The following is a 21,178-nucleotide window of genomic DNA, read 5'->3' on the forward strand; positions in this document are numbered from 1 at the left end:
GATCGGTAGGTAGGTAGATAGATATGTTTTATAATGGAAATGGGCGTGTGAGGGAGCTTCATCAAATGCTCTAAATCTTCTGGAGGGTGTATCTAGAGCTACCCAGCTGTTCACAAGCTCTTCTGCCTTTGAAGGAGGAATAAATCACACTTCACATCCAAGCTTCCCACTCTCCTGTATCAGCAGTGGTCCCGCTGGCTGCGCTGATGGGAGCTCGGCTGCTGCCCTTCAGTCTGAGTGCTGCTCCCAGTGCTGGTGGTGACAGCCAGGCTGGCAGGTACTGGAGGAGAGCTGGTCTCTGGAGGCTGGTTACCTAAATACTGACAACAATTTCTGAGTAATAAGGATCAATCAAGCCTTTAAAACCATTGTAATTTAATAACAAGCCACGTCTGAAGCTGTTGAATTAGTTTTCCTCTGCGTGATGATCTAAAACGTGAGTGAGATGCCAGCAAAATAGATTTCATAGTGTGAGCTGCAGTGAGACCATCAATCTTCTGCTTTGTCAAGCTCTCTGCCAGCATGGCACTACCAGTCATCTTGTGGCTGTTAGGACACTCAGTGCTGCCACTTGGTGTTGTGAAAATGAGCTTTCTAGGCTTTTAGAAAGCATTGCCTTTCACAAACGCTAACAGAGAAAGATGGAAGCAGTTTTGCAGTACCTCTTTCCATTCAGTTTTTCACCATTTGGACATTTAAAGCAACTTAAAAGTGAATCTTCTTGACTGTTTCAATCAGTATTTAAGTGTCCATTCCCCTTTTGTTCCTCTAAAATGTGTTTTGTAGTCAAGGGGACAGGAGCACAGAGAAATCCAAAGAAAGCACCAGTTTCAGTCACATCTGGAAGATGACCTTATTTCTGCCCCCCTGCCCTTGCAGGTCACATGAGAAAGAGACAAAAGGCATACCCAGCACAAAGAACCTGCTCAGGGTCTTGGCATGTCCAACTCACTGCTTTCTTTAAGTATCCAGTTAGAAAAGGATGGGACAGAGAATGGGGAGTCTAAGTCTATACTGCCAATCAGTGAAATCCCTTTAAAATTTCTGCAGAGGGTGACCTGAGCGACCTCTAACTGAAGAGAAGTTTACCTTAACGCTGACAGCTCTCCCCTATGTAGGTTTTGGTATTGAAATAATCCAACACACTTATGACATGTATTATTTCCACACTATTCTCTTATCTGAAGTGCAGATTTGGGCCTAATTCTAAGCAGCTGTGGAAAATACATGCTTTTTTCCTGAAGTGTTGCCTGTGTCTCATGCTCAACTTCCTGTTTCACAGACAGCAGTTAAATAGCTTTTTAAACTTGTTTCCCTCTAGCCAAATGATCCCAGTGTGATCCCAGCAAGCCTGAAATTTTACAAGTCAGTCTGAGGAAGGCAAAATGTTGGATGTCAAACTAGAGCCTTAAGGCTCCCTCGAAGCCAGTGCCATTAAATGAGTCTAGAAGCACGTGGAAGAGTTGTTCTACAGAGTATGGTCAACCAGCTCCAGATGAAGCATGTTTGTAGTCACAATTTATTGTCTCAGGTGATCAGTATATTGAAAAGCTTGTACTAGGTAGAGCCAGAATCTGTGTGAAAACATGGCCACCAGCACCCTGGACTACAGAGGCTTCTCTCTCTGTGCTCAGAGAAAACATGACACTGCCATTTCTGCCAGGACTGGGCTTTCACTCAGTGGACATTTCAGCTCTCAAGGACTTTGCTATTTAATTTATTCTGGAAAAGGCAGGATGGCTCTGGAGGAGTCCAGCTGGCTGCTTTCTGGGCTGGTGACAGAGCTGCTGAGGAGGGAAGGACCATCTCCTGCTGAGAGTTTGCAATCAGTGAGGGGACCAGAGGCAGGAGGGAAATACAACAGCAGCTGCGTGAGCCACAGCCAGTAGGGTGATGACCACGGTCACCCTAATAAGCAGCGTTTGCAATTGGCTACCATTTTCTGCACTTCTTAGACACATTTTTAGGAGACATTTGAAGGCAGTTTAGCAAAATGCTCAGAAGTGGTTCCTTTCAGCAAAATGTGTGGAGCAGGAATAAAATCAGAGAGGATTGTGGCAATTCAAAGCCTGACCCGTGAATATCTCCCTCTCTGGAGATATTGAAGTCCCATCTGGATGCATTCCTGTGTGATCTGGTACAGATGCTGCAGGTCTATACTGTGAGTGTTTGTGGAAGTGAGCCTGTGCTGCCTCTCTTTGTTTCACACAACAGGGAAGGGAAAAGTAAAGCCACAGTGTGGCAATGAAATGATTTAACTAATGTAATTTCTTAATAGACTGGGACTGTACTAGAAATCAGCAGGCAAACAGCAGGATGAGATTAGCATGGAGTCTTTCATCAGCCTGCATTGGACATCATCGTGCTCCAAGCTGACAGTGGCCTTTCAACTTTGCTGGCATGTAAGGAAAATTCTTACATGCTAATAGTCAAATTATGATTTCCCATGATTGAAAGGCAGGAGCTTGCTAAGCACAACAGAGTGAGCTTCCTGTGCTCACTAGGACATCTGCCAGCGCTGTGATCAAATGATGGCTTTCTCTGGCCTGCAGTCAGGAGCAAACTGCATACTCTTGATCAAAAGCACAGTCTCCTTGGGTGGAGACAGTGTAATTATTGGTGACAAATCTGACAGAAGTCCTTTGAAGTGACAGTCTCAGGATGGCTCAAGATTCACATATGGGGGAATCAATTTGCTAATTATAGCAATAAATAACCTCAATACTGAAAATGAAACATAAGGTGAGGGTTGGAGCTTCACCAAGCTGCAGCCATCAGGCCTGAGGGTGGCCAGGCTCAGGGGAGTTGCTGGTGATGAAGTCTGTGGGTGGGAGAAGACATGTTTGGGTTAAATCAGTTGTTTGGGGATCTGCCTGGCATTTTGATCTAGTTCTCGTGCAAAAGCAGCTGAGGGGCCAGCCCAAGAAGTTGCAATGAATCAAGTAGTGTTTTACTGTGGTGCCTTGACAGCCTTGCAAAGCATCTGGCAGGGGTCTGGCTCTCTGTTGTGGGTCCACTTCCAGTGGCAGCACAGGATCCTCCTTACCAGGCAGAGCCACAGCATAGGAGTCTAGGAGATACAATAGTATCATAGTCAGGGTTGGAAGGGACCACAAGGATCATCTAGTTCCAACCCCCCTGCCATGGGTTATAGGTCATACAGTTAAATGAAGTGCCAACTACTCCTAAGTAACTTCAGAGCAAAAAGAAAGCATGGTGGTGATTGGGATCTCGCTGTACCTGGTCAGATACCTCTGCCGCAGAAGTCGACTTGTTTAGTTGCAAGGAGTAGTTTGCGAGCAGCCCTAAGAGTAGGCCTGCTGTCTCCAATCCTCCCTGCCCCACTGGTAAACCAAAACCAGGCAGGCATCCTGCGTGCAGCCGCAGGCCTGCTGCCAGCTGTGGGACAGACTCATTTCCAAGGGCGGAAGTCACGGCACCCAGATGGATTCCCCTTTGGCAGCAGATGAAAGCTGTGTGGTTTCAGAACAAAGAGCTCCATTTCTGCATGTAGGAAATTAAGAGATCAGCCAAGTAATGTTATGCAAGCTGGAGGGGAACCCTTAAAAAGACCACATTATGCTTGCTGCGTTCTCCGGTGATGCTGAGCGAGGCATTCTGTGCTAACTGGAGGTGCAGTACAGCACAGGTGAGGGCACGAGGCCAGGGGAACAGTGGTGGCAACAGATTTATAGCTCTTCCACCCTGCAGCACATCACTGTTACTAAAAGGAGGAGAAAGGGGGTTTGTTGACACTGATCTATTTGTGGCTGTTTGAAAATGGGGGCTGGCCTACAATTCAAGTAATGTTATCTAGCACTTAAATTACAGAAGCCAGTAACAATATCTTAATTTTTCTCAGTTAGGCAGTGCCTTGCAGACCTGCATGCTGGGCAGTTGAGCCAGAAGGACTAGGTTGGCATCAAAGGTTTTCTCTGAAGGAAAGCTTTGTGGCTCCTATGCATGATCCTGTTGAGCACAAATGTGACTTAAAGCAAGATTCCTGAGGCACTGACAGCTGAGAATGGCTTTTAAGATGCTGACTCACAGAAAAAGCTCCCGTGCTGTATGTAATACCTGATTCCATGGGTTTATACGTAAGGTCACCCTGAAAACAGCAGGCTAAATGCAGAGGTAGTACTGCTGTGGAAGCAAAGGTGTACCTGCTACCCTGAGGGTACGTATGTTGAAACAGAGAGATGTAGAGAAACCTGAGTGTGCTTGAGAGAGTGAAACAGGGAACTTGTCCATGTTGCCCACAAAAACACCTACAGCAAATCTAAAGAGAAATAAGTAAGTGTAGAGAAGCCTAAAGCTGACAGCAGAGAAAAGAACAAGTGTAAGGGTTGTGTCACAGTACATTAGAAGGGAAGGGACCTCCGGAGATCATCAGGTCCAACCCCCTTGCCAAAAGCAGGATCATGTAGGGTAGTCTGCACAGGAATGCATCCAGATGGGTTTGAATGTGTCCGGAGAAGGAGACTCCACAAGCTCTCTGGCAGCCTGTTCTAGTGCTCCATCACCTTCACTGTAGTGTGATAATAATTTGAAGTGGGTTGACCTTGGCTGGCTAGAGCCCCCCAACCAGCTGCTTTCTTACCTCCTTCCCCAGCAGCACAAGGGAGAAAAGATTAAAAAGCACATGGGCTGTAATAAAAGCAGGCAGCCTGCCTACCAGTTGCCATCATGGGCAAAATGGATTCAGCTTGGGGAAAATGAATATATTGCTGATTAGAATGGGTTTGGATAACAAAACCCCAAAGAAAAATGAAAACATACACAGGACACACTTCCCCCTTTTGCCCTGGCTCCGTTTGGCGCCTTTATTCCCAGCTCCTCTGCCCGGGCAGGAGCAGGGCTGTGGCCAGCCGTAATGGTCACTCTGCCCTCCCTTCCCCTCCCGCCTTCCCTGGCAGGGAAGCTGGCAGGGCTCTTCCTTGCACTTCCCCTCACTGCCCACAGCCTGCATGGCCTTGGGCCTTGGTGGGGAAAAGCTGCACAGGTTGGACTGGTTGATCCTAAAGGTCTTTCCTGGTCACAAGGATTTGGTGAGTCTGTGAGCCTCTGAGGGGCTGGGTGGAGCCCTGTGGGGCAGGCGCTTGAGAAACCGGCTGGCACCGGCTGGCACCAGCTGGACCCTCATCTCCCAGTGCCACCCTGCAGCTGCTTCTGCTGCCAGCACCTGGGCACTGATGCCCAGCACAGACCTCCTCAGGCTCCTCTGTCCAAGCTGGCTGCCACATCCAGCCTGTCCTGGTGCCTCCATTGCTCGGCACAGGATCAGGCACTGCCCCTGCAGCCGTCGCCTGGCCCTGAGGCAGCGCCCGGCCCTTGTGTCACCCAGCAGGTGGCTCTCCCTTCTTCAGATGCTTCCTCCTAAAAGGAAATGAAGAGATAATGTTGTTGAGAGAAACAGAGGATCCCATCCCAGGCAAGAGTTCCCTCAGGGCCCTCTGGCACTGGCATCGCCCAGGGTTGGGCGGGAAGGGAGGCTGAGCTGGCGCCTCAGGGACCGCTGCCGCTGGAGGAGAGGTTGGTTTGCACCTTGGACATTGGGGTTCCTGGGGCACACATTACTGGCTGTGGTTTGGACCTCACATTGGGGTTCCTGGGGCACACATTACTGGCTGTGGTTTGGACCTCACATTGGGGTTCCTGGGGCACACATTACTGGCTGTGGTTTGGACCTCACATTGGGGTTCCTGGGGCACACATTACTGGCTGTACTGGCTGTACCACCTTTTTGGGGTACCCTGAGCTCTCCCCAACCAACAGCACCTGCTCAAGGGACAGGAGGGTTGCTAGGGAACTCACAGGGAGGCTGACATTGCCATGCATCAGCTTCCTGGTGTAACAGGATGTCCTTATGCCTTCCTGAGGTCTGGACCAAACCAGACAGTAACACGCAAGAGCTTGGTTTCTCTGGCAGAACTTAGCAACGCCCAGAACTGGGCTGGGCTGCAGCCTAGCACTCTTCAGAACTGGTGGTGATGAAGGGCCTGAGTTGATGAATTGTGCAGATTGATCCTTGTGCAAGTGGAAGAGGAAAGGGGCTAAGTGATTCATGAATAATTAAACACTGAGATAGAGCAACATACATAATGCATGATAAATAAGACAGAGCACAGCAGAGGCAGCATGGGTGAAGTTTGTTTCAACAAGCATAAAGTGGGATGTGACAAGGCATTTATGCCAGAACAGCTGTTTGCTAAAAATTTTCATTTATTTATACAGATTTTTTTTTTTACCCCCTTGCAGTTAGAAGTTCTGCCTAGAGTGGGGCAAACACCAGCAACTGAACTGGAAAATAAACTTGGTTCCTGCTGGGTCCCACTCCAGCACATTCCCACCTTGGAGATCCCTTCCTTGCCTAGTACTAGACTTCCCTTTTCGATAACCTGATGCGGTATAGCCATGCCCAGCCATTTGGGCTGCATTTTGATTGCAGTTAAGGTGGGTAGGGTAATGCTTGTAATACCATGGAAACAGAGAGGCCCATGTTGACTCACTCCAGCCTTTTCTGATCCCAGTTTCCCCAAATGTCTTCCTCCTTCCAAACTGCATTTGCTGTTACAACATAAATTATTTAAATGTGCTACATTCATTACAGATGGTAATGAGGCTGCCAACCAGAGGGCATCGATGCTGTACTGCAGAGTCAAACTGATTTAAGAGGATGGGGGGTGGGGGTGTTTAAATACACACCCACCCCACCCCCCCAATCCCTTCCCTTTTCTAAACAAATCTGTTCAAACACAATTTTCCCGTAAATAACACTAAAGGCCAAGAGCTGCATTATTAGACTTGCAAAGTTGCTTCATCTGAATTAAAGTGAGTTCTGAGCAACAGGACTTTATTGGTTTTTTTCCCCACTGTGAATCACTTACAGCCTCTTTTCCTGTGTTAATGAATAAGCTATGTATTTGTGATGATAGATCACTGGACCTAAAACACAGAAGGTGTTTATTACAGATAGCTGGTACAGCTACTCTGACACACAAAAATCCCAGCTTTGACAGAGCTGGCTTCATCCCTTTTTCTCATTACAGGCTGCAGGTGGAGTAGGATTGTGTGAAGCCACCTGGAGCTGAGCACTGAACCTTCCCTGTCTCTCCTGCACCCTTCACACAGGGCTTAGAGAAACACCAAGCCTTAGACCTTGTCTCTCCTTCCAAGCTACGCCCATTCCAAAGTGGCCTTCCTTTGCTAAGGGCCACTTGTCATGCCTGCTGACCTGTGTGCTCAAAGAGGGAGCATCTTACTTCTCACTGATGTAAACAATACACAAGGAAGCAATTTTCTGCTCCTCTCTGCAGACTGCATTTTTCTGCTTTGCTGCTCTCTGCAGGCTACATTTCCCTGATAAATACTTTCTGGTGTGTATTTACAGCTCTTTTGTCTAGGGTTGCACTTGGATTTCTCCTCATTTCTGGAGCTGACAGAATACTATCTTCAAGCAGAGACTGCTTAGGCTTCAGGTGAGGCAAAAAATAGTGAAACAATCAAAAAAATCTCAGACTATTTTATTCTATCCATGGTTTTTCATCATTTCTTGCCAGTGAGAGTAAAACTGTGGCAAGTGACACTGTCCTGCTGTCACTTGTATGCAAACTATGTGTGAAGGGTTGAGTAGAAAGCAGCTGTCCCCCCAAAATCGGTGTGTTGTCTGTAAACATTGAGGTCATCTATTTATCTATAAAAAAAGAGAAATATTTTTTGAAAGTGGAAATACTGAGTCTATAAAATATGCCAAACCAGGAGACTGCTATGAAAAGGCTAAAACTGCTCAGTGCCCTCACTGAGGACACCCAGATGCAGCTGCATATTCAGGTGCTGGAAAGGAGGGGAAAGAGAGAAATAGCTTTTGATCTTGCATTACAGAGAAGCCCAACACCATTTTAACAGCCTTAGCCCTAACTACAAAGATGTGCTTCAGTTCCTTGAGGTGGCTTGTGCACTGCTGGGCTCTCTGGGTAGTAAGAAAGTAACATAAACTACCCAGAAGTAACACCCTACTTTACAAAGCCACCCTAAGGAAGAAAGCATCGAAGAGAATAAAAACATGCTATGGCCAGGCAAAGCACAAGCATGCTATGGAAACTCTTTTCTCTTGTGTTTTTGCAGGGGTTTCCCCTTTCAGCTGAATGCAATGACTCACTGATTTGCATGGCCACTCATGTTATGGTTTCTGAAAAGCTTTGAGCACAGGACTGTGATGTTGCAATGCCCTCTCAGCTGTCCCTAATTCAGCTTGATTTTTTTTCCCCTGCCTTAATCTAGATGGGCCTTGCCTCTTTAAAAGTAAAGTGGGACACGGGGATGTGAGAGAGAAGAGGAAAATTTCTCAACTGTCTGCCCTGATCCAAATTAATTAGAGCCAAACACACCTCAAATATGTGTAGAAAGCAGATGAGAAAATGCTCTCCATTACTGCATTTAAACACTGAAACTAGAGATGGCTGATAAATCAAATTGTCTGTCAGCAGCTCTCTGTGCAGCTTGAGCACACTCCAAATGCAGGTATTTACTGGGTTTATGGAGCAAAGTGCACAACTTGCAGGATAAATCAACCCAGTGCTTGCCAGTGGGATGGGATGCCAGAAGAGCTGCCTGGCCAGATGACTTTTCTTCTATCAGCCATGTGAAAATTAGCAAGTTTCTGGATGCAGGCTGCTGTGGCAACCTGTTTCCATCCCCCTTTTTCATATGCCACTGGTGTGGGCCCTGGCCTGCTGCTGGTTTTGTGTTCTCCTACTCCCAAATTATGGAAGCTCCTCATTTGCTTGTCATATTTCCTTCAGTTGTGTTAAGATGTCTGCTTCCAGTAAGTGTGTGTCCTGCTCTTCTTTGCAGCTAAGACACTGTTTTCCTAAGCTACTACTTGACAAGCTCCTCACACCACTCAGATCCCCTCTGAGGGATCATCCAGCATGCAATTCCCTTCAGGATGGCATGTGCCCCCTGCCCAGCACTGCCATTGATGGGTGATATGGCAGTGTACAGTGGCTGAAAGTGAAAGCCCACATTTTCCCAAGAGAGCAGAACATCCCCAACTGGAAGGGAAACCTGCATGAACTGGCATGTGTCTATGCCAATTTACATCAAAGGAAAATGCATATTATAAATGCTTGTGGATGTAGCTTTCCAAGATCAGAGGACAAAGTCCAGGCTGGTGAATTCATCTAGGCTGTGCTTCTGTGCTGTCTGATTTTAGCATACCGTGGCTCTTTAGGTGTCTCTTTTCCAACTCCTCCTGTGTAATGCAGCCCTCAGAGCTCTGGGGTAACATCTTTGGTCTCTGGTCCTTCAAAGAGCTGTAGTAGCAGCAAGTAAAGAGAGCAGAGGTAGCACTGTCTTGCATAAATAAGTAAAAATACATCCATATCAAGACAGGTGATTAAAGGCAATGGCAGATGAAAGAGCAAAGCAGTTCTTGCTCGTGAGAGTCTTGCTGACCCTGTTCTAATGTAACTCTTTTTCCCTTACCATTTGTTTTTTCGTTAAGAAGCCCCTTCCATTGCAGGGTGCAGTGTAGCATTTTTGCAAGGTCTTAACTTTTCAAGGGGTTGTCTGTGCTACAGAGAACTTTGCTCTCTAGTACTGGTGACCTGCCTATAGACCTGGTCTTCCTCATAGAGTTCATTTAGGAGAAAAGGCTTCCTAAGGCCTCTCCTGACCTGCTAACCTGTGTAACTGCAACAAATGCCTTGTCTTCTCCAGGGTTTCCTATAGATTAGCTAATGCATATGAAGAAGGGTTATTTTTACTTCCTTCTCTTCTTTCTTTTCCTAGTGAAGCAAGACATTCCCTGGATGTCCCCACATGTCAGCCAGCTCTGACTGTCATCTCTGCAGTCTTGTTGCATGCTAGGATATTGTGCTGCTGCCGTAGGACTGGCAGGGTGAAATCAAGGGCTCCTCTGAGCAGTGATGAACTCCAGGATGAACACGTGGGTCTGAGGACAGGATGGTTTCTTGCAGCCACTGCAGGCAGGTCCATCTCTGGAAGATAAAAAAGAGGTAAGAATCTCATGGTTTCCACACTGCCCACTGTGAACGACACCTCTGCCTCGAGTGAAGGAGAGATTGTACGGCCAGAGTCTCACCAACCCCCTACAAAGCTAGGTCTGATGTGGTACCCCTGCTAGCGGCGTGAAGTCACAGCTCCGGATGTCGCTGTATTGCTTCCCAGCACGTGAGGCACCTGCTTGATTGATTTCTTTACCCTTGTCAGTGTTCAGAATAGCTGTGCATCTATTTTAGCCAGGCAAGTCAAGTGCAAGCCGTTTTTCATGCAGGGTGCCTGTGTACAGCAGCACAGGCAGAGGGAAGCTGGATTTTTGGAGAGCAGACCCTCAGTGCGGGGCAGAACGCTCGCCCGCGCTCTGGCGCTGATTTCCTTCTTTATTGGCTGCTCCTGAGTCCGCAGCCAGAGGAACGGTCTCCTGTGGAACAGCAGCTTTAGACTATTTTATTGGCTGATGAATCTGATCTTGCCTGGCCACCTTCCAGAAACACTGACTTGCCCGAGATGAGAGTGAGCGGAAGGTTGCTCTGCCTGGGGCTTTAAAGCAATCGTTTCGAGCCGAGCGTAGCACCCATGCCTTGCTGCACGGTAAGTATAGAAAGGCAGGTCCGTGTACACACATATGATCTATGTGTAAAGTGCTTTATGATATCATTGCTGACACAATTAAATGTGCAGCTCCTGTGGACTGTGTCTCGTTTGCTGCTTAATTATGTGAAAATGTACTTGGTGAATTGCTTGCTGTCACAAAATGCTCAATTAACTGTTGCAGTGATCTAAGTTGAAACACAGCATTTGTCTCCTCCTCTGATTATTTCCTGTGCTGCAAGACATTGATTTAAGCTGCTTTTTTTTTTTTGTTATCATTATTTTTTTTTTCCCCATAAGAGAACAAAATACAGCTGCAAGATGTTGATATTAAAATGTTTTCTTCAGCTTTATTCTATTGCTAGTGGAAACTCAAAATACCAGAGCTGCTTGATAATATTTGCTCAAGTCTTCTCAAAATTGCTGATTAATCTTGCCCATTCCTTTTTAAGGGCAACTTCTGTGAAGTTTGATGCTATGGATTGCTTTGCAAGTTGTGCTTTGCCACAGAGCAAAAATAGGGCAGAGCTAAGGAAGATAATGTTTTCAACGTAGCCCCCAGCGTGTGTGGTGCTCAAAGTGGCAGGATACTGCATTGCACCTCTGTCAGTTGCAAACAGCTCTCCAGATGAACATTTTTGGAAGAGCTTCCACAACTACTACTACCTAAGGAATTGATTGTTGACCAGCAGCACTAGAGCAGGTTGAAGGAATGCAGCTTTTTTGACTGCAGCAGCTCTACACTTAAAGATACAGCTAATCCTGGGAGCTCAGCAAACCTGCTGCTTCAGAGGGGATGCTAAGTGTTTGAAGTTTCCCTCTGACTACCTGCAGTGCCAGAATGGAGCTGGAAATTGTAACTTTTTGACAACCTGGGAAACAACCTTTTATCACTCTAGTTGTTCAATTCACCCCTCTGTAGTGCTTCAGTGTTCTTTGTCGGGAAAGATGGGGAGAAAATGGGGCGGCAGCATCTTCTGCAGAGAGATCCCCACTGAGCACAGTGCAGGGACACTACAGCATCCTCAGGGCTAAGGGAAAGCACTACACTGAAGATGAGTGAAGCTTTATACGGTCCCCAAACATTTCCTCAACTAGCATTTTTTCTGCTCTTGGGCTCTGCTTGCCACAACTGTGTGGATGGCAATGAGGTTTTTCTTTGTTCTTCTTCCTGAGGGCCAAGGGGCAACCTGAGCAGCTTCATGATTTGCCTTGGCTGGAATAGCTGAGGCTTCGCTTGGTGCAATTCTCAGCTGTATCTCAGCTGCAGGAGGAAGTAACTGTGTTGTACTGGCTCCTGTGACAAGTGGAATGGTAGTATACAAAGTCATGTAGCTCTGTTATCAGCTGTGGTTACAAGATTGAAGTAGGACCTTATCTTATTGAGAAATGATGCAGCAAATGTGTTCGAGTATGACTTTGAAGCAATTGTACCAGGTAGCATTGACAAACTTTGGTGCTGTGCCTTCTAAATATTACTTTTGTTGACCCTCTAAATATTTTAAACTACTTTTAAAATCTCTTCTGTGTTCATGCACTTCTCCTGCTCTGCTTCTTGTTGGTTGAGGCTTCTAAGGGAGCCACAGGAAGCTGACTTCAGGCACCCTTGTACCTGTGCTGTGTTTGTGGCTTCTCTGAGCAATCCTCGGGAAGCAAGGACAGCAGGGCTGGGGAGGAGGACAGGTCACATTGGACGCATCATCCTGGTCTGGCTTGCCCCCACAGCTCGTAGCAAAGTGATGGCCATGACTCCAGCCAGCCTCAAAACAGCATGGCAGATGTTCCCTGTTCTGCTGTAAGTTGTCTGATACGGTCCTCTTCACCTTGAGTGCATCCCTCCGCCTTGTAAATGTTCCAGGATTCTGGTCTTTCATTTTTCCTTGGAGTAGAAAACAGACACAGGCATTTCTAGTCCCTGTGCCTGGAGAGGGGGGAAATGGAGAAAAGTGGAAAAATCTCAGAAGAGGAGGCAACTAAAAATATCATAAAGCTTGTGATCTTTGTTAATGGTTAAATATGGCAGCTCTGTAGAAATGGATCTGAGAGAAAACGATGAGTCTCAGACTCTTGACAAAAGCATTTCTTTGAAGATGTTTAGTGTTAAAATTGAGATGTGAGTGAAGCAAGTGGGAATACCTTGGTTTGTATTTTGACAGTTTAAAACAGCTTTTGTGCAATGCTTTTCCAATATGTTCGTTTAGAATGGGGCCTTGCAAACTACAGTAGTATTTTAAACCACTTGAGCTTCAGAATGACACGTGAACTGACTGCAGTATTTTATTTTTACCGTGGGTTTGTGTTTAGCTTGGATGTGAATTTGTGTTTATGTATATAAACACCATCTTATTAACACATATGTAAGTAGGAAGCTGGTAGGCAATGTGCTTGCATATATATCAGCATATTATTGAGCCACAGTATGAACTATTTACCACCAATATCCATTTGTAAAGCTGATGTGCAGGGAATTCATGCTAGGACTAATAAGGCAAGAAACTGTTTGTGCTGTGTGATACAAGTAACCAGATCAACAATACTGCTCTTCAGTTTTAATTACAGCCCGACAAGTGGTGCATTCATTTTTCATTGTTAATAAACGGCCCATATGGCATCCTTTGATCACATGCTCTGCAGCTCCTGCAACAGTGAGGCACTTATTTCCAGGGAACACAGAACATATAGTTTAATTTGGGCTTTCTGAGCAGAAGATTGTCTTGAGTAGGAAAATGGATGCTACGAGGAGAAGGTGCCTTGGGTAGCTCGGAGTTTTCCAATCTGAAGGCTTGGTGCACGTTGCACACACCTGAGCAGCAGGGCCAACGCATTCCTCATGTTCCAAATCAAACTTCTTACATCACCAGCAAATTTCATTCTTTCACAGAATATGTGAGGATTTTTTATTTTCTTCCTGTGGTGCACAATCTGGGTTCCAGGGTGCCTATATATGCTTCTGTTTCCTTGAACACAAGAGGTTTCCACCCTCACAGGTTTCATGTGATCCTTCCAGGAGCTTGGAGATGCAGGAAGAAAGCAGGGAGAGAGCGAGGAAAGCCTATTGGTCTTGTTTTGGGAAAGCTTCATCAATAAGATGGCAACCAGTGATCACTCATAACCTGCTGCAGCACTGTCAGCCCCTGTCAGAGTAGTTTGAGCTTGTGATCTGACAGCAGGCAATGACCAAATGGCACCAACTCCCCCAGTGCTCCATATAAGCAAAGACTTGTGTCCTCTTAGCCTTTTGCAAATGATGAACACAACATGATAGCTTAAAACCCAAGGCAGATGGTACCTGTCTCTACCATGCATCATTTCATATGTGTGGTGGAGTGTGGCTGGCTAAGTGTGTCCAGATGGGCACTGCTCCTTTGATGAAGAAATCATTGGAGTGTGGGAGTCTGTGGGAATCTGGGCTAACATGAGCTCTCACGTGCAGCACTACTTCCAGGCACAAAATTGAAGAAATCATTCTCTACATATGTAATTAAAGTGGAGGGGGAAAAAAACCCAAACCAACAACCCTTTGAAAGACTGTAGTCATTTAAGTTACTGCTTCAGGGAACTCAAACATAAGGCACTTAAAACAATGGAAGCAAGGAGTGCTGGGGACACAGTCTCAGGCTGTGCCAGGGGAGGTTTAGGCTGGAGGTTAGGAATGGGCTGCCTGAGGAGGCGGTGGGGTTGCCATCGCTGGGGGTGTTCAGGAGGAGACTTGACAGGATGCTTGGTTGCGTGGTTTAGTTGATTAGGTGGTGTTGGATGATAGGTTGGACATGATGATCTTGAAGGTCTCTTCCAACCTGGTTTATTCTATTCTATTCTATTCCAGCTGATACTCTAGTCCTAATATACCAAATGTTCCCCCAATATACCTGATTTCTTCTTTCAGCTGACTTTTTAGGAAGGAGTTTTGAGGGAAATACTCTATCTGATGTTACATACATGTAATTTTCAGCCTAGACTACAGAGGGGATGATATACTTGTTATTTTGATTTCCCTTTAGGGAGTTTTGTGCTGTTTCATAAATCCAGATGACTGGTGCAGGTTTTAGGGAACAGGTAATTTGCCATGTGGACTGTCTGCTGGTCACCACCTCTATCCTTAGAGGAGATGGCAGCTAACAAAAATGATTTCTGACAGCCTGTTTCAGCTGGTGAGGAATGATCTGCCATCTCAGGTCCTTGTAAATAGCTGTAGCTCAAGATCAGAGTGAGGTGTTTAAAGAAGGTTATTAACTTTTAAAAGTGCTTTAGATAGGGGCTTATGCTGTTGAATCCTGTAATCACCTATGAAATGTTTTTCTAGTTCACCTTCCTTGAGTGAATAGAAAACTCTCTGTGTGCCTTAAGTGCCTAACTTTGGCCACGAAGCATTGCTGGTCATGAACTTGCTGAAATGTTATCTGTGAGGAGTAACATCTGGAAGTAACTTCCTAAACTGATGAGATTGTCAGGACAGTAATGGGTAAATGCCTCAACCTTTGTAATATAGTTGATCATATTTGAAACTAAGCATGGGGAGGGAAATGCAGTTGTCTCAGGAAAGGAACAGTGAGCACTTGAATTATTTTTCTTTCTTGCAGAATCCATGCCAGAAATAGGAAATTGCTCAAGCAGTACTGTCCCAGCAGATTAGGGTTTATATTAAATGTTCCTGCCTGGGCTTCAACATTCCTCTTGTTCTCATTTAATATGGTGAATATCAAAGTTTAATATAAAAAAGGGAAATATTTAGCCAACTTCTTGCCCCCTTTTTGTGGTACAGAGCTCTGTGTATGGTGTAGAAGTGGCCCTGCCTAGAGTTAGATAATGGCTGGACCTGATGATCTTAAAAGTCTTTTGAAAGCATAGTGATTCAGTGCTTCTGTGATTCTGTGTGAGTGGAGGCACAAAGATACAGTACATGAAACACGATTGATTTGTTTTCAAGTTTGTCATGTCAGTTGCAGTTGATGGGCATCACAGAGTGTCACAGAAATGCCAGGAAGGTCCTATAGGGATGGTGATTTCTGCATGAGAGTGAAGGTAACAAACTTGACACAGTCAGGTCTGTGATATATATAGACAACCACTGCAGCACCTTGCGCCAACTGGCTTCTAGGAGGTTATTGCATCTGCATCAGACTTGCCCTGATGTAATGGCTGCGTTTCAAGTTTTCCCTGAACGCCCCAGGAACACACCAGCCGGTCCCAGGAGAGGTCCTGTCCATGAGAAGTTCTGATGAAAGATGGTGAGATTTCTGAAAAACAAAAGGGAAGTTACACTGGCTAGTCTGGGAGGTGGCTTTCTGTTCAGCCCTTATTAATCTTTGTGTCCTACTGTGGTGGTTTGCACACACTTACTGAGCTCAGCAAAGCTTTTCCCCTTGCTCTGATGTCGTTTCATATAATTCCAGGATGTGGACCTGCCACTCACGCTTGCCAGGGAAGAAATGTAGGTGTGATGTAATTTAACTATAGGTGAGATGGCTTAATTAACACGTACAGTTTGTCTTTAATAGGCAGGTTTAGGATGTGCAATTTTGTTTTGCATTAACTTTCAACTTTTCTTTTACATCTTTCCTTTTCCACTGAAGCAGTGGAGAAAAGGTCGTGTGCTCTCTAGCTGTCATATGACCAAGCAGCTCCAGAGCGGGACAGGGAAGGCTCTGTTCAAGAAAAGTCAGTGTATTTGGGGCAGAACTCAGGAAATTAACTGGGAGCCTGTTTTTCTAAAGGCTGATTTATGCCAACAGGGAGATCCTCATACAGTGTGAAGCAGCACTGTGCTGATCTCAACAGAGCTACGTTGTCTGTGAAACTTAAAAATCTAGTCCCAAGTGTGTGTGATTCTTTCCTTATACTGATGCAGTTATAATCACTTTGCCTGGGGAAGATTTTTGCCTCTGTCTCCTGCTCTCCTCTCTTTATGGCTAAGCAGCCCTACAATGCACTATTTATCCCCCTGGTCTTTTGAAGGTTATCCATGCTCATGTGGAGAGCTGTGTTTGTGGCTGGGTGTCGCTAATTGTGTGAGCTTTGATGCCACAGGCTTGGTGGCTGTGAAAGCACAGCAGCCCTGGCTTTGTCACAGCCTTACTGCCTGCAATGAGGCCCCAGGACCTGGTTTGTCCAGCACAGCCCATGCTGCCAGCTCACTGCTCACTCAGTTTGCCTCCATACGCCAAGAATGTCCTTTCCCCCCTGCAGCAAGCTGTGCTGAGGAGGGTAGGAGTTCCTCTGTGACATCCTTCTCTGCCAGCACTGGCTCTCCATACCATATTGAACTAGTTTGCTTCTTATATATGGCAGCTGGGCAAAGCCTGTCCCCATGCTGCTTCTGCTCAGTTTATCATTTTAAAAGACATGGTCCATTTGACTAGCACTCCTTCTGTGTTTGTAGGTTAGACAGAACTCCCTGTGGGTCAGCTTTACATCTTCAGCTGTAAATGTAGGTCAGCTGGCTGCAGTGCAATGCACTCCTTATCTTTAAAAGCACAGGTCCTCACATGCAACTTCACAGTACATTGCATCTTCTGGTCTCATAAGAGACCTCATTTTGCCACCCAAGTGAGTGGTTCAGCTGCTCCCATGACATTAGCAGTGCTGCCAGCATGACAGCAGAATATTTTTTTAGGCTAGGTGTTGCAGACATGTAATGAGACCATTTTCTGTGGTTTCACTGGAGGGTTTTCCTGCCACTGGTTTGTTGTGGAGACACTGACCTCAGCCCTCTTAATGAAATTATTTATTACAGGATGTGATGTTGCCTGTAAATCAAAGTCAGTCCTTCAGCTTTTCTGCTGTGCACAGGGTCTGTCTCTTCTGATGCTAAACCCCAAAATGTGTTCATCCCTGAATCCTGGAGAGCCCATCAGAGGTTTGAAACCTAGACGTGAAAGAGATTCTTGTGAGCTTGAGGGAGGCAGTTTGGTTCTGCAGAGGGGCCTGCTGTTTCCCTTGCAGCACACATTTGGTTTACATATCCCTGCCTGCAGACTCTAATCTTAGATATGACACTTAATGTGCTTTGATTTTTTTTTTAAAGCCCTGTTTCCTGAGAACCCAAGGCTTATGCAATCCTTATGCAAAAAGAAAAGCCCCAAAAGGCAGCCCAAAAAAGACAGCACAAAGCAGCCAATAGGTACATGAATCAGAAGATCTGGTTTAAGTTTCGTGCTGAAGAAGGTGGTGTGGAGCTCCCTTTGTCCATGGCTGCAGGGACCTTCCAACTGCCTGGTAGGGTACACACTGTGGCTCTGGATGACCTCTAAGATGTCTCTTCCAACCTCAACTGTTCTGTAATTCTATTGTCTGTGTGGTGTTAACTTTTCATCCATGTTCAGTGGAAGGGTGCAGGTCTCAAAGGCTAACAAGTTATGATGAGTGTCTGCCCCAAGGGGAAGGTTTTAGCATGGATGGGGCAATTGGATGTCTGATTGGCTTGAGTATGTTTGGACTTACCAAGTGTTCATGACCCTCCAGAGCTACTGGTGGTTGGTGGATGTAGAAAAGAGTAAAGGGATACACTGGAGGAGAAAAATGTGGAAATACAAACCAGATCAGGAAAAGGCTTTTTGCAGTGGCTGCTGTAACATTCCCAAGTGGTGATGAGGAAGGTACCTGAGCTTTTATTTTTTTTCTCAAGCAGGTGCCTGTGGCAGGAGTTAGGAGGACAGCTTTGCTGTCAGCTGAGGGTTAGGCTGCCAGTGGCAACTGCTAACAGTATCTAGCAGACTGTATCAAGGTTTGGGAGGTGGACAGAAGTGTCTTTAGAGCCAGAGCAGTGACCTGGAAGGAAGCAGCGAAAGTACTGCCAACACTGGCAGCAGAAGACTTGTGGGCCAGAGAAGGCATCAACAGAAGATGGTTGCTGGGTGTGCTGGCTTTGACTGGGATGGTTATTTTTCTCTACAATAACTGGTATGGGCTGTGTTTTGGTTTTGTGCTGAGAGCTGTGTTGGTAACTCAGGGATGTTTTAGTCACTGCTGAGCAGCTCTTACATGGAGTCAAGGCCTTTTCTGCCCCTCACACCACCAATTAGCAGTCTCAGGGTGCACAAGAAGATGGGAGGGGGACACAGCCAGGACAGCTGACCCAAATTTGACCAGAGGGATGTTCCAGACCTATGACATCATGCTCAGCACATAAACTTGAGGGAAGAAGGAAAGGAGGGACATTTGAAAAGATGGTGTTTATCTGCTTAAGTCACCATTATGTGTGATGGAGCCTGGCTTTCCAGGGGATGGCTGAACACCTGCCTGCTGGTGGAAAATGGGGAATGAATTCCTTGTTTTGCTTTGCTTTGCTTTGTGTATGCAGCTTTTACTTCACCTGTTAAACTGCCTTTAGCTCAGCCCACAGGTTTTCTCACTTTTACCCCTCCCATTCTTTCCCCCATCCCACTGTGGAGAATGAGTGAGCAGCTGTGTGGGACTGAGTTCCCAGCTGGGATAAACTACAGCACTGGGCCAGGGCTGTTTGGCTTGGCTGGAGGTAGGTGCAGGAAGCAAACTCTGTGTTTCTATGTGGCCAGATCCCTGTGCTACAAATGTGAGGGAGAGGGGGAAGAAAGTCTCCTCAGGCATTTGAGGCAGGGAAGGCAAGCAACTGATTTTTTGAGTCTTCTCACCAAAGACTGCAGTTTGAGAAGGATGGTGGTGGGTGGCTTTTGAGCTGTCTTCTCTCCTGCTGACATGCCAGGAGGAGCAACTTTCCTATGCTGCCTGACTGACATCAGCAGCATGAAAGGACACCATGTGGGGATATCCAAAATGCTGCCCTGTGTCTTCCTGTGTACCAGAAGCAACATAACTGCCCTAGATCAGCCCATATCTGAGCTAGGTTAGCCTGCTTTGAAATGAGACCGATTCAATTGGGCAGGAACCAGTTTCTGGAGGCTGTGCTGCTGGCTGCACTTGACTTACCCAGGCTGTCTCTACCCAGCACTGCTTCATGTGGTGGGGGCCTCTTATCAGAGACAGCAGCATGTCAGAGGCTCTCCTGTCTGGCAGTCAGCACTGGAGAGGAGGATAAGCAGATAAACCTAATCTTTACATGAAAGAGGCTAATCAATCACTGGAACAACTTACCAGGGCTTGTGGTGGACTCTTCACCACTTACAATTGCTAAATCCTGATGATGTATGGTTTTTTAAATATGAAATACATATGTATGAGTGAGTTCAGCAGCATCTTCTGCCTTGTTCTAAACAAGAAGCCAGATTATGATCACAGTGATCTTTCTGGCCTCATAAAGATGACTCTATACATAATTTATAGCATGATAATGAATATGAGAAGCATATTACTGACTTGCTCTTGAAACATCTACTCTTTGTGTCAGGATCCTTCTTCTGACACACAAGCACATTTAATAGCATGTTTGTTCTTCACAGCTAGTTGGTGTGATCTTCATTTATTCTGCCATAAAACAATGAACATTTCCCCAAGTATTTTATCATCTTGTAGATGAAAGTGCAGAAGTGAAGTCTCAAAGTCCAGAACTGCTGCAGGACTGAGGACTAACTGTAAAAAAAAACATTGTCTCCTTAATATTAGTAGATTTGTGCATGACCAATCATGAATTTCAGTAAGATCAGGACTTATGTAAATTAGGAGACTCTGAATATGGAGCCAAAATCCACTGACCAGACTGAAGGAGCTTTTCTCTAGGAAAGGTTTCATCATGTTTCATTAGGTGTCTTGCTTCTGTTCCATACCCCTGCTCACTTCTCCCAGGTCTGGCAATCAGAAGGACCGGATCTTCTTAAAGCTGATAGGCTGTATTTTGCTAGGACATATCTATGTGTAGGTTACTAGTGATTTCAAGGAGGTAGATTGTCAGAGGAGAGCTGGATCTCGGTTTTCTAGCCATATTGGTGTGCCCAGCTGTCACTGACCCAAATGCCTTGGCAGATGTGGAATTGCAGCTGGCTCCGTTTTGGAAGGGACAGACATGGGAAGCAGGATTGCCCACAGTGCTGGCACACTTGGAAAGAGGAGTAGGAGAGGCAAAGGCATTTGACTTCAGGACCAGAAAAGGTGCTGCAAGGCCTTGGCTCTGCTGTAGGTGCAGACAAGGCACTTTACAAACACCTCATTCATGGTTAAGCATGTTGTCTTGTTAGTGACTGCCACATGGAAGAGGGGCCAGTTGTATCCCAAGGTAAACCACCTTTATCAATAGCTCTGCAAGCTAAATTCCTACTTTATGTTAGACTGTTTTCCAGTGGTTGTGAATTCCCTGGAGATACTGTACTTTATTAACAAGAGGAGCATGTGCTCTGCCAGAAGCTGAGAAGAAATAGGTTACCAGTTTCTGGAGGAGAGGATTGCAAAAGCCTTGTAGCTGCTAAGGTATGGTTTAAACCTCTTCTGCCTAGGCATTGCAGGTGCTATGCTTGCCAGGTTGGCTCCTGGCCTAAGAGTGTCAAACATCAGCTCTCACACAGTAATTTTTTGCCTTGTGGTTCCCTGGTGCATCCACAGGAGGGAACACACCACTCAGCTGTGCTCTGATACCGGTCCCAGGGAAGGTCAAAATATGCAAATCCAGGTTTACAGTAAGCTTTTTGCCAAAGCTCTT

The 21,178-nt window shown here is 46.0% G+C and overlaps 1 protein-coding gene across 1 annotated transcript in view; it reads left to right on the forward strand.

The window, feature by feature from the left end:
- Positions 1 to 10,206: 10,206 nt before the first annotated feature.
- The window catches only part of OSBPL5 (oxysterol binding protein like 5), a 164,034-nt gene continuing 153,062 nt past the window's right edge, over positions 10,207 to 21,178 (forward strand). The window contains exon 1 of the mRNA XM_054171906.1: positions 10,207 to 10,614. Within this exon, the coding sequence (XP_054027881.1) occupies positions 10,600 to 10,614 (15 nt within the window). The 5' untranslated portion in view covers positions 10,207 to 10,599. The remainder of the gene's footprint in view (positions 10,615 to 21,178) is intronic.

The sequence above is a fragment of the Dryobates pubescens genome, chromosome 22 (genome assembly GCF_014839835.1).
Source record: "Dryobates pubescens isolate bDryPub1 chromosome 22, bDryPub1.pri, whole genome shotgun sequence".
NCBI lineage: Eukaryota > Metazoa > Chordata > Aves > Piciformes > Picidae > Dryobates > Dryobates pubescens.